Source organism: Neovison vison, chromosome 7, assembly GCF_020171115.1.
Source record: "Neovison vison isolate M4711 chromosome 7, ASM_NN_V1, whole genome shotgun sequence".
Lineage (NCBI taxonomy): Eukaryota > Metazoa > Chordata > Mammalia > Carnivora > Mustelidae > Neogale > Neogale vison.
The window spans coordinates 149,024,901-149,038,154 of record NC_058097.1 but is presented as its reverse complement, the minus strand read 5'-3'; the positions used below and the strand labels follow the sequence as shown (position 1 = coordinate 149,038,154).

Here is a 13,254-nt window from a genome sequence, read left to right as displayed (position 1 = left end):
AACTTCACAGGGATCATGAATTATAATGAGTAGAAAAGTAACATATTGTGCACAGATCCAGGTGTGTTGTCCGGATGGAAGTGGAGGCTGTGGGACCAATTTTGTGGAGGCTCTTGCTTTAGTATGGATGAAAGGTGTGGTAAAGGTGAAATCAATAGGCATTGGTATCTTTTAGGTTATGGGAAGAAGAAGTGCTAACTCCAAGTCAAGGTTTCAGGCTTAAGCAGATTCTGTTCTTGACCTCCCTTTTTTTCCCCTGCTTACTCTCTCTGGGCAATCTCGTGGCTTTTATTTATACCCTTATAATTCCCAAAGCTAAATGTCCAACTCATATGTCTCTCCTGAGCTCCAGACCTGGCCCATATGTAAAACCTACTGGACATATCTACTTGGGTGTTTATGGTCTCAAACTGTTCTTTGAGCTGTCCTCAGGCTCCCCACAGAAAAGGGGGGCTATATTTCTAAACAACAGTTGTTCAAAGGCTCCTGAATGATTCATTACATTCTGGACCCAGGCACTCCTACCCTATTCCTCCAACTAGTATCTGAAGCCTGGAGGAAGATTATGAACTGGGGCAGTGTGAGTTTTATGGCACTTATGTTGCTAATTCTGAGTTTAGACATCTTTCCTTACATTCAGTTCAAGAAAACCTTTCCTAAGCAGTTTTTCTATATAAGATCTATGCTTGATGCTAGACAGGCAGAATAGATATGGCCCCTGAGACTATCTGAAAGCAGTTGAGCTGGACTGGAATAGCATTTGAAACCATTGTTGGTCACCAGCCTTGGAATCAAACAGTCCTGGCTTTGAGTCACGGTTACTAGAATTGTGGCCTGAGTGAACTTCTTTAATCCTGAGTTTCTTCATCTGTAAAAGAGAAATAATGCTATATCTGAATACATTTGTATGGTGTTTAAATGCGAAAATACATGTGAAGTAAGAGTCTGACAAATGATGACTTCGTTATATCCAGGAAGTACTCATAATTCCTCATTAGATGCCCTGCCATTTCCCCAGTAAGGATTATGCCAAGACTACCTTTTCTTCCAGAGCATCCCATGAATATAGAAAGTAAATGGCTGGAGTGAGGGACATCCCATAAGACAAAGGGAAATGGCCAAATTGTCATAGATTCCAAACCACAGTCTTTCCAGCACTGTTTAAACCTGCTGAATTAGTTAATGGATTCCTAGAAACCTAGCACTCATTCATGATGCAACTTGGGTAAATAATTTAGGATGTCTGAACCTAATGTTCTGTAAAATGAGAGGGAAGGGTTTGGAAATATGCCCACTTCATAGAATAATTGTGAGGATTACCCATAATCATTATTTTATGTGTACAAGGCACGTTATTAGTGTTAGTGTGTGTGCATTGTCTCTGATTCTTTATACCCACTCTTCCAAAGAGAAACAAAAAATTCATCCCTAGACATCAAGCCCAGGGTGGTTGGAATTGTAAGTGTTATCAGGTCATTCACTCAATTATCCATTTAAGACTTACTAACATTTACTCAGTGTCTAGTCCTGTGCTGGTCCCTGTTGATATTAGGCTCTGTTCTTACAGAAGTGTTGTCATGCTCCTGGGGAGGCAAGTACCAGTGGCATAAAATACAAGCTTACAAAACAAGCAGGGCACAAGCTGATCTGTGTTTCAATCCAAATATGTTAGCTGTAGTACATTAAGAGATAAAAGAGAGGGCACCTATGTGGTTCAGTTGGTTAAGCCACTGCCTTTGGCTCAGGTCATGATCCTGGAGTCCCGGGATCAAGACCCACATCGGGCTCCCAACTCTGCAGAGAGTCTGCTTCTCCCTCTGATCTTCTCTCCTCTCATGCTCTCTCTCACTCTCTCGCTCAAATAAATAAAACCTTTTAAAAAAGAGAGAGAGGGATCAGAGAAGGGACTAGAATGGAATAGGCCGGAGCCCCCGGGGCACACTACTGCAAGAGGAAGGGCATGAGCTGGGCCTCACTGAATAGAAAGTCGTAGTTCCTCTACTAATTAAATAAGCAGGGGGATGCCTGGGTGGGTCAATGGTTTAAGCTGCTGCTTTCAGCTCAGGTCATGATCCCAGGGTCCTGGGATCGAGTCCTACATTCGGCTCCTTGCTTGGCAGGGAGGCTGCTTCTCTCTCTGCCTCTACCTGCCACTCTGCCTGCTTGTGTGCTAGCTCTCTCTCTCTCTCTCTCTGAGACAGATAAATAAAATCTTTAAAAAAATAAATAAGCAGCCTTGGGCAAATTACTTCATTAACCATGATATTAATCTCATCATCTCAGAAAAGAAATTTAGTATTTATCCTGTTCAATTTTATGGGGTAGATTTGAGAATCAACTTAAAAAATGGATAGAAGAGTATTTTGAGAAAATCTTAAAGCACTGTGTAACTGGGTTAGGAATCCTGGAACGTGATGACCCAAAGGACTTCCAGAGCATTCTGCCTTGTTTTGTAAATGGAGCCTCTCGGGCTCTGAGAGTCTGCTCTCTACTTAGGGGAAGCTGTGGGTCCCATTTCCTTTAGTCTGCTGCTTAGAGATCTTGCTTTATCTGTCATCTCTGTTTACTCTCAATAGCTATCACATTCATGGTGAGCCTACAGTGTTCTACAAGGCAGTGGGAGAAAGTGGTTAGTACTGTCTGGCATTTGGTTGAGCACTTAAATGGTAACTTACTATTGTAATAATAAATTTCAAAATCCTTAACGTAGCTTACAAAACCCCTGATGGCCCCTGCTTTCCTCTCCAGCCTCATTGTTAACTCTCAAGAGTTCTGTGCCAGACTTTTTATTTCCAGGAACAAAAATCATTTCATCCTCCTTTCCTTTGTGTAGACTATTTTTTTTTTCTGTGTGGGAAGCTTTCCTGTATCTTTATTTGATTGCAAAGCCTTCTTTCCTATGTTATTCCAGTTCCATGTGCTCAGTTTTATCATAAGAACTACATGCTACATTAAAATGTTGTCTTTTGGGGGCACCTGGGTGGCTCAGTGGGTTAAGCCGCTGCCTTCAGCTCAGGTCATGATCTCAGGGTCCTGGGATCGAGTCCCGCATCGGGCTCTCTGCTCAGCAGGGAGCCTGCATCCTCCTCTCTCTCTCTGCCTGCCTCTCTGCCTGCTTGTGATTTCTCTCTGTCAAATAAATAAATAAAATCTTTAAAAAAAAAAAAATGTTGTCTTTTGGGATGTCTGGATGGCTTGGTGGTTAAGTGTCTGCCTTCAGCTCAGGTCAAGATCCCAGGGTCCTGGGATCGAGCCCTGCATCAGGCTCCCTACTTGGTGGGAAGGCTGCTTCTCCCTCTCCCACTCCCCCACTTGTGTTCCCTCTCTTGCTATGTCTCTCAGTCAAATAAATAAATAAATAAAATCTTTTTAAAAATAAATAATAAAATTTTTAAAATAATAAAAATAATAAATAAATAAAATGTTGTCTTTTGTGTTCCCCTTCTAGACTATAAATCCCCTGAAAACGGGAACCTTCCTGTGGCTGGCTCAAAGTAAATGTATGCTAAGTAGTTGCCAAAGTTAAAAATGAAGGGAAAATCATTTGCACAAGGTTGTAACTGCAAATATTACCATCCACCTCAAACCTTGGTAACAGGGTTCAGACTATTAAGGAGGGAGTAGTAGGAAGGTACTGGACTCCTGAAGTGGCCTGTGAGACCACAGAGGTGGTAAGGAGAGGGCCTTTTTAGTCCCTGAGGTCACCTAGATTTGTTTCCTTTCCAGGAAAGTTCCAGATGCAGGTCCTACCCCAGTGTGGCCACGCTGTCCATGAGGATGCCCCAGACAAGGTGAGTCTGGTGCTCTGTGACTATAAAGGGACAGCTGTGAGAGTCACCTTTTGTCTCACAGAAAATAGTACAAGCCTCTGAGTCAGGCTGAGTTGCCTGTAGCAGCTACTGTGGCGCCTATTCAGATATAACTCCACCATCTCCCCAGACCTCTTCCTGGCAGCTGCTATGGTCTTGGGTTTCTGTGTATGGACTGAGGAACCACTGGCATCCCATAGTTTCACCCCAGGGTGCTCTGGTTAAGATCTGAAGCTCTACCTCTCTCCTTAGCCCAAAAGCCATGTGGAAGAAGGAAAAATTGGGATAGAAACTGCTCCTGAAACTATGGTCACAGTTGGAAGTTAATATGCACTCCTATAGAATAAGATGCTTTATAAGTGTCAGGGGATAAATAAGCCTTCACAGCATTCCTCTTGACTTCTCTGGAGCTGTACTTGGCAAGGATGGTGGGGGGAGTCTTCTAGCCCTGCCAGGACTCAGGTCTTTTAGGTTTCAAGCTTCTCAGACCTCTAAGATCCATGAGTCCACTATAGAGCCTAACCTTCCAGTAGAAGCCCGCAGGACCTCCAAAGCTGATCCCCATTGCTAACATCATATAGCCTGGAATCTCTCTCTCTTTTCCAGGTAGCCGAAGCTGTTGCCACTTTCCTGATCCGGCACAGGTTTGCAGAGCCCATTGGTGGATTCCAATGGTAAGGAAGTAACAGAGGTTTAAGGAGCCCAGCAGTGCTGACCAACTCCAACAAAAAGATATTTGCAGCATTGTAAATATCTCTCCCTTACCCCTGCCTGGTTTGGGTCACCATGCCTTTCTTCTTCCTCCTCAACACAGAGCCCAGCACATGTGTTTCTATAAACCCATGGTTGGTTGTTTCTGTGTACTTTGTTCCAATGGGTTGTTGCTGAGCTGAGATTAAATTGTGCCTAGTCCCCACTCCACCCCACCTCTTAAAGAAGTCCTCCCATTTCTTGAGGTGCCTCCTTCTCTGAGGAGGCTAGGATGGGACTCAGTCTTCTTCCAGACTCTTAGGGTTCTGTTTGCCTTCTCCTCTGCTGCCGAGGAAGGCTGGGCAGGCCATGGATACCATGTAGAGATCCAGAGCAGGGTTTTCAACCTCAGCACTGTTGACATTTGGGGGCCTGTCCTGTGTATTGTAGGATGTTTGACAGCGTCCCTAACCTCTATGCACTAGAAACCAGTAGCACTCCCACATACACACACACAAGTTGTGATAAGAATATCTTTAGATGTTACCAAATGCTTCAAGGGAGACAAAATCACTCACAGTTGAGAAACACTAGTGTGAAGGAAAAATACCTCTCATCCTAGGAAGCTCTTCTGAGAAGGGAGACACAGACTCTTTGTTGAGGAGGAGGAAGAGACAAGATTACCCAAACCACACCGTCCTGGCCCCATTTTAGGGAGCTTCTGGTCTGTGCCACAGTATGCCTAACCCCAGAGAGCCCATGAGCCTACTGAGTCATAAACCTGCTAGGGGGAGAGTTCTCCTGTCTGATTTTGGTGAGAGTCCAGGGGAACTGGTTCTCTACCCTCAGGAATTTGAAGAAGAAATGTTGGAGAAAAGAAATTGCTCCTGCGTTAGAGGACTCTGAATGCCAGGACCTGGGAGGTGAAGGTGACAGGGCAGAATAGACATTGGCAATGATGACAGGAGCCTGGTACAGTGAGCCACACAAGTGATTACTTCATGCCAGACCACCCCTCAAGCAACTAATCATTGATGGACCCCAGAAATCAAAAGGAAAGACTGAAGTTTTTCTTGTTAGTAGTGTTTGAAGCCCTTGAACCATTTGGTCACATCACCAGTTCACAGAGAGCAGAGCCTGTGTCTAGACCTGGATGGAGCTATGGAGAGGTTGGACAGATCTGCAAGGGCCTTGGTGGTCATGAGGGTCCTGGGCTTCCTGGAGGAGAAGGGGCGAGGAGGGGAAAGCTAGTAATGATCACATTTGTTTTCTCGTCTCTTCCCACTCTTCACAGTGTGTTTCCTGGCTGTTAGTAACCTGCTGTCCATCCCTCCCCAACATTGAGCTCTGTTGTAAATACATCGCACCAGAGGCCACTGTGATGCCGCTGTCTCCTCCTCACCATCCTGCCCGACCATGTGACACCGGCTCCCTATCGACGGGCTTCCCCAGATGTACAAACCCTTTTGTGTATTCCTGCCGAAAGCATTGTTATCCAGGGCCTTTGACCAACCTCGACCTCCTTAGTCCAAGGCTCCCCAACTCCCACCCCTGTTCAGGGGTAGCCCCTACCTATTCTCCCTGCCTTGCCTAGGGTGAAACCTCCATCAGAACTGCCACCCTGGGCCCCTATTCCTGGTATTAGGCAGTGCACCTGGGTCCAAATGTCTCTCCAGACTCAGGGACCTCCATTCCTTGAGATTGTTCTTGGCGTGGTCCTGCCCTACCTCATGGGATGGACCATGCACAGGGTGGTCCTTATTTTCCCCTTTCAAATAAAATGCCAGTCAGGTACCTTTTTATCCCAGTCTTACTCTTCCAGGCTTGGAAGACCCAGAGAGGCCAGGATGCCATCCTTAGGAATAGGGAGGGGTGGTGGATAGCATCACAAGAAACCAGCCTGAAAATCAGGTCCAGTCAGTCCAAGCACATGGCCTCCCATCTGTGGAGAGCCCACTGTCCCTCTCCCACATGTCTGGGCACCTGCCCTGGGCTGAGGCCAGGCTGCTCCAGGGGCCTCTTGAGCCCTCACCTGCCACAGAGCAACCCAGGTTTAATACAGCCCTTGCACAAAGCCATAGGCTAAAGCCTGTGGAGTTGTTTTTAAAAATCAAATTTAACCATTTCCATAATTGGTCCCTGGAGGTGTGCAGAGTGCCCACTTGCCTCTTCTAGACCCACAGCTTATCTTCACCATTTGTGGTTTCCATGTCACTCTTCAGAGAAACAGTACAGCCCAGCATCCTCAGTCTGTGCCCTCTTCCAGCTGCCTCATCACAGCCGTGCGGCCTCCCCCTGCTGCCCAGGCACGCCATTTCCAAGGGCAGGAAGGGGCAGTCTCCTGCAGCCCATCTTTTCTGTGACTGTCTTAGGTGATGCGTAGCCCCTCCACCTTTCCACCCAACAACTTCCTATCCCTGTCCTGCTGCACGGTCCAGAGTCTGGGACCTACTTTGTTTCTTTGTTATTTATGACCTTGTTTAAAAAGAATAAATATCTCCCAACCTTTATTGATATTGTCTTTCTCCATGGAGTTGTCCTTATTTTTACTGATCTGGGAACAGGGGACAGTTCCTTGGATTTAGTCACCATAGGTCTCCAGAAACCCCTTTCTTGAGCCCATCAGCATCTTGGGCTCTGCCTGCTCCTCACATCCAGAATGACCAGCGGAATGGGCAGAGCCAGCCTCTGCTACAGCCAGGGAGACCTGGATTCCCATCCCATTCTTCCAGTGATGTGTTCTGTGGACTTTGGCCCAGAACAGGACAGTCTATGCACTGTTTATGTGAGGTCCGTCACTCACGGCTTCACATCTGCCAACACCCCAACTTTGCCCACAATCCAGATCATCTCCTGAGCTCTAGATGCTTAAGTCCATCTGCCTCCTATCTCTCCCGGATGACCAAAAGCCTCTCCTACTGACCACTCCCAAAACTAAACTCACCTCCTTAAAACTCGTTCTTCCTCCCGTGTTTCCTTGCTCAGCAGGTGGTTAGGTACCATCTCTCTATTGTCCAAACCAGACAAGCTGAGCTCTCTAGATGGCGCCCTCTCTCACACCTGTATCCAGCTTACCGCCAAACCCCTACCATCCTCTTTTTTAGGTCCCGTTTCTCATCCCACAGCCCCTGTCATAGCTTAGGAAGCTTAGGCCTCATCTACCAGCTAGATCTCTCAGTACCCCTGCTGGTTTCCTGCCCTAGCCCCTCACTTGGTCATGCTCTACACATTGTTGAAGTCTTTTTCCTTTTAGGCTGTGGAGCCAGGCTGCCTAAATGGAACCCAAGGCTCACCCCTTACAGGCTGTATGAGATAGCCGTGTACTTTTTCTTTGTGCTGCAGTTTCCTCTGAAAAATGATCAACAGTTCCTCTCTCACCCCGTCTTGAGGACTATGTAAGTTAATAGAGGTTAACTGGCTTTCTCAGTAACCAGCATAGGATAAAGCACTTAATAAATAGCTCATGTCATGTCACTGCTGTATTGTACTTAAGACCTTTACTCAGAGTGGTCTGCAGACCAGTAGCATCAGTATCATCTGGAAGCTTGTTGAAGATTTTGTCTCCACCCCAGACCTATTGAGTCAGAACTGGTCTGCATTCTGACAAGCACATTAATTCTGAGTTCTGGTTTAGATGTTCCCTAAGTATTTCAGGGTAAAGCGTGAGCTCCCTAGCAGAGAAGAGAAGTGCCTCTTGTGTGATGTGATTTCTCCCACCAAGCTCTTGGGAATGGGGCAGTGGGGGGCGGAGGGGCGGTGTTCCCTTTACTGGGCTGTGTGCTCTGTGTCCACAGAAGGGCAGCATAATCACACACATGGTTTTCAGAAACTCCTCAGCACTTCTGTTCACCAGGCCAGTCATAGTAGTCATCAAATTTTGAGTGCCATCTAATTTACTTTATACTCATCTCATTTAATCCTCACAGCATCTCTATGAGGTAAGTGATGTTCCTTCTACAAGTAGGCAGGCAGGTCCAAATTCATACAGCCCAGAAGTGGTGGTGTCAGAATTAAAAACTAGGTTGTTTCCTCTCCACACTGCCTCCTAGACAATAGAGGGGACCCTGAGCAGAGGTCATTTTGGTCTAGATACTGTTCTTAAAATAGTAAGATGACCAGGGACTTGAGGCTTCTTCAGACTTGATGGATGCAGACTGAGAATGAGTATGTTGAGTTTTGGGTTAGGTTCTGTGCTCGTCATTTACCTCCTTTATCTTTGTATTTTTGCGAAGTATAGGCATTATTATTCCAACTTTAAAGGTAAGGAAACTGAAGCTCAGAGATGTGAAATGACAAGCCCACAGCCATGGTGAGGAAGTGGCAGCACCTTTGTCTACTGAGTGTTCCATTGTACCCCAGCAGGTGAAGCAGGAGAGCTAGGTTCTTGTCCCAGCCAGTCGCAGAATGAATCTGCGGACAAAGAAGAGTGAGTAATGCAATAGAGCTTCTATTAAGCAAGGGTACAGGAAAGAAGCTCTCCAGAGTGAGAGAGCTTCTGACAGGATTGCCACTGAGGGCTTTTAGAGTTGGGTCTTTTATTGAAGGCTAACGCTGGAACTTAAATCCTTTTAACATTTCTATTGATAGCACTTTAACGGCTTACTTTCTTTTTCAGTGTGCAATAATTCTTTGTTGATCATAAGTAGCTGTTATAACAAAACCCCCACCTCTGGGGCGCCTGGGTGGCTCAGTGGGTTAAAGCCTATGCCTTCGGCTCAGGTCATGATCCCAGAGTCCTGGGATCAAGCCCCGCATCAGGCTCTCTGCTCTGCAGGGAGCCTGCTTCCCCCTCTCTCTCTGCCTGCCTCTCTGCCTACTTGTGATCTCTGTCTGTCAAATAAATAAATAAAATTTAAAAAACAACAACAACAACAAAAAAAAAAAAACCATCTCTGACACTTAAGGCAGGGTGGTCTTGTTGTTCCCTTATCTCTAGTTTCCCTACACTTACGTATTTTTGTGATTTTTGTAAGCATGATCCCATAGCCCCTACCTGTTTCTCCCTACCTAGCCCTGCCTGCCCCTTTTCACAGAGCATATCTTCAGTGAGCACCTACCTACCGTGTGCTGTCCATCACATCCTTGAGAAGCCTACAGATCAGCACTGTAAACTCAGCAAGGGAATAGAGGAGATCCCAGACCCTTAAATGAGGGATTTGCTATAGAGCCAGAAGGAGTATGTTTGGGTTAAACCAAAGGCCATTCTGTCACACATGAGCACTAAAGAATGTCCAAGGAGAAGATCCTGAAAAAAGAAAGTGGGCTAATTTTGGGATAGCCATAGATCTGTTGGTGGGGGGAGAATCTCAAGATTGAGAGTACTCAAAAGCATGAAAGGAGCTGTGTATGAATGACTTCTTGGTCTTACCTTCTTCTAAACCTGCTTTTAGAGCATTTATTTGCTCATTAAGCAAACCTGAGCACCTATTCTGTACTAGTCTGGACTTTGGAGACAGATAAATAATGAGGCCCTTCAAATGGGCTCGTAGTCTAGACAGACTGTTATAGAAACAGTGACCACTTTGTGTTAAGAGGAAGGGGACAACTAAACCTCTTTGAAAACAAGTTGGGGAAGGCTGCATAAAAGAGGTATCATTTGAAATGAGCTTTGAAGCATCATCATAAGCTGGAGGTAGAGAAGGAAGGGAAAGAAAATACATTGCAGGTAGAGGGGACAGCAAAAATAAGTTCAGCATACTCGAAAGTCAGTCTGAGAATTGGTAGATTAATTTGATGAGTATGGCTGGAGCAGAGGCTGACAGGAGAGTCCGCAGGAGGCAGGACATAAAGGCCTTGAGTGGCAAGAATGGAGAGTTCTCAAGGGCACCTGGGTTCATCCGTAGGTTAAGCATCTGCATTTGGCTCAGGTCATGATCCCAGGGTCCTGGGATGGAGCCCAGCCTGAGGCTTCCTGCTCAGTGGGGTGTGTGGTAGACTCCCTGCTCAGTGGGATGTCTGCTTCTCCCTCTGTCCCTCCCCCCTGCTCGTGTGTGCATACGTGCATGTATGCGCTCACTCTCGCTCTCTCAAAATCTTTAAAAAAAAAAAAAAAAAAAAGAATGGGGAGTTGTCAAAAGTTAAGGAACTCCAGTATCCTGCGCAGATGGATTGGTAGCCACCAGACTCCAGGCAGGAAGACAGTAAAGAGGCAGTGGAGCAGTCAAGTAAAAGGCAAAGGTATACTTAACTAGGACAGTGGCTGCAGGGATGAGAGAAGTGGAAAGGCTCATTATCCTGGAGGTGAAATGAACAAGACAGAAACTCATTTGGACAGTGAGATGCCAAGGACTCTTCAGTTGAATTCAGGGGTATGTCATCAGAACTGGAGGTAGGGAGTTAGAAGTTCAGGACTTGAACGAGGGAAGAGCAGGGAGAGAACCTACAACAGGAGTAGAGAAAGCAAAAGACAGTCACACTCTCCTCTGCAGGAATGGAGTTTTTGAGCCAACTCTTCTGCCTCAGCTGGCTGCCCCACAAGTGGCCAGAATCAACACATTCTCAGCCTGGGTACAGGGCTCAGAAAGTTATGTAAACTCAAGAGACTCCCTTATTCCCAGAGCTGGTTTCCTCTCGCAGCAGTTTGCTAGAAAACTCTAGCCTGTAGCCAGGCGAAACCTTGGAAACAGAGACTAGCCAAATGGCTGGCCTCTTCCACATGGGGGAAGTAACTGCTGCCCTCCTGCCCCATAAGGTGATAGGCAGATGAACAAGAGTTATAATGGTCGTTACTTTATGCACCATCTGAAAAGTGGCAAACATTAAAAAAACACAGAGATAGTAGTTATCTATGGGGCTCAATCTGAGCCATGCCCTCAAACCCTTAGAACTTCATTCCTTTGAAATCACTGATTTCATCAGCGGTGACCCACTTCTTATGCAAATATGCCCCTGGCAGAGACAGAGGGACCCTCTGCTATTCAGACCTTAGAGGGAATAGGCCAATCAAGCACTTTCTGGAAATGATCAAGTGACCAAGGGAAGGAATAGAAGTGGCAGATGCGGCAGCTCTCTTTCCAAAAGGGGAGAAAACTGTGGAGATCCCAAGGTGAGGAAGAAAGAAAAGTTCAGAGAGAAAGAGTTGGTTAGAAGCAGCTGGTGGGGGGAAACTACACGCTGCAGGCCCCAGCTCTTCTAGCTGTGTGAATTTACAGAAGTCTTTTTCTGAGCCTCCTTTTTCTCCTTTGCCAAAAGGGAAAATTGTTGTAAGACAAGGGAGATAAAAGAGCTGGCACAGAGGACTACAAATGTTTGTCTCCTCCCCCTAGCTTTGAACTGATGTCAGTGTTTTGCTAAGTGTACAGTAGTCTGCCTGCAAATGTCCCTTCTCCCCACTGGAACCCCCTTTGCCTTCTCCCAGCGTAAGCAGCCAAGTGCCCCAGACAGGAGATTCTTTGAATCGTTCCATGAAAGGGCAGTTTGTGCTGACTGCCCTTGGCACTGCTGGACAAGGACCCCACGGAATTAACACCCTCTCACTTCCTTCTCCCAGATAGCTCTCCCTGCCCCCTCATGTGTAAAAGTGAAGTGGTAGCTGCTTCCTGCCCTCCATCAGCACACATCCTCTTTCCATTGTGTTCCTGGGGGCCCAGTGTGGAAGCCTCTCTGCCCACGCTAGCCATAGGGTCCTGCCCTTTCTGCCAGCTCCCATGATGCTTAGGGTAACACCACACAGCTTTCTACTCGATTATATCCAATTAGCTATTCTTACATTTGCTTGTATGCTAATTTTGCCTCAAGTGCAGCAAACAGGCCTCCTCGTTGTCTTGAATTCTCCCCGAACGCGTAGCATGGAGTTCTTCACACAATAGGTGTTCACTGTAGCTCTGTGGAATTGAGGTGATTCGTTTCTGGAGTCAACAAATACCTGTATCTGATAGGACTCCTAACCATTAGGCATTAGAGGCAGAAAGGATAGACCTCTCAACACTTGGGAAGGTGTTGGAGACTCCTCAAAAATTACTGACTCCAGGGGCGCCTGGGTGGCTCAGTGGGTTAAGCCGCTGCCTTTGGCTCGGGTCATGATCTCAGAGTCCTGGGATCGAGTCCCGCATTGGGCTCTCTGCTCAGCAGGGAGCCTGCTTCCCTCTCTCTCTCTCTGCCTGCCTCTCTGTCTACTTGTGATTTCTCTCTGTCAAATAAATAAATAAAATATTTTTTTAAAAAATTACTGACTCCAAGATATTACTCCAAGATATTACTGCCAATAGAAGCAAACAACAAGAGCAAAGTAACATTAGTGTAGGCAACAGAGGGCTAGTTCAGATCTTTGGAGACAGACCTGGATTTGAATTCTGCTTCCACCACTTTATAGCTGTGTAACCTCAGGCACGTTCTCTGCCTCGGCTTCTCTCATCTGCAGAACGGAGATTCTTGTCCCTATCTCACTGTAAGCACTGAAGGAGACAAGTACAACTAAGTTCTTAGCCCAGCGCCTGGCCTACAGTGCATGGCCAGATTGTGGTCACTAGTGATAATGATAATAGTCGTTTACTTTGAAGTATATTCTCTGGAGTGAGACTTGTTGGAGTGATACAACAGCCCACTTGGACAAGGCTGTTAGAAAAAAGACTGAAGAAAAGTGCAAGAAAGAAAGAAAGTTACAAACAAGCAGTGTTCCAGACCACAGTCAGTCTTATTCTGAATTAGCTACCTACCCACTAAGCACTGTTGGGACCCCAAAGCATACCACTTTCTAGCAGGACTAGTCAGAGTTTCTGAGGGCATGGAGGCTGGTGCAAATATAAAAGAATAAGGC

General features: G+C 46.3%; 1 protein-coding gene across 2 annotated transcripts in view; it reads left to right on the top strand.

Moving 5' to 3' along the window:
• The window catches only part of PPME1 (protein phosphatase methylesterase 1), a 64,073-nt gene extending 57,614 nt beyond the window's left edge, over positions 1-6,459 (top strand). For both annotated transcript variants that reach the window (XM_044258554.1, XM_044258555.1), the window contains exons 12-14: positions 3,727-3,791; positions 4,416-4,483; positions 5,794-6,459. In XM_044258554.1, coding sequence (XP_044114489.1) covers positions 3,727-3,791; positions 4,416-4,483; positions 5,794-5,812 — 152 coding nt within the window. In that variant the 3' untranslated portion in view covers positions 5,813-6,459. The remainder of the gene's footprint in view (positions 1-3,726; positions 3,792-4,415; positions 4,484-5,793) is intronic.
• Positions 6,460-13,254: the final 6,795 nt, after the last annotated feature.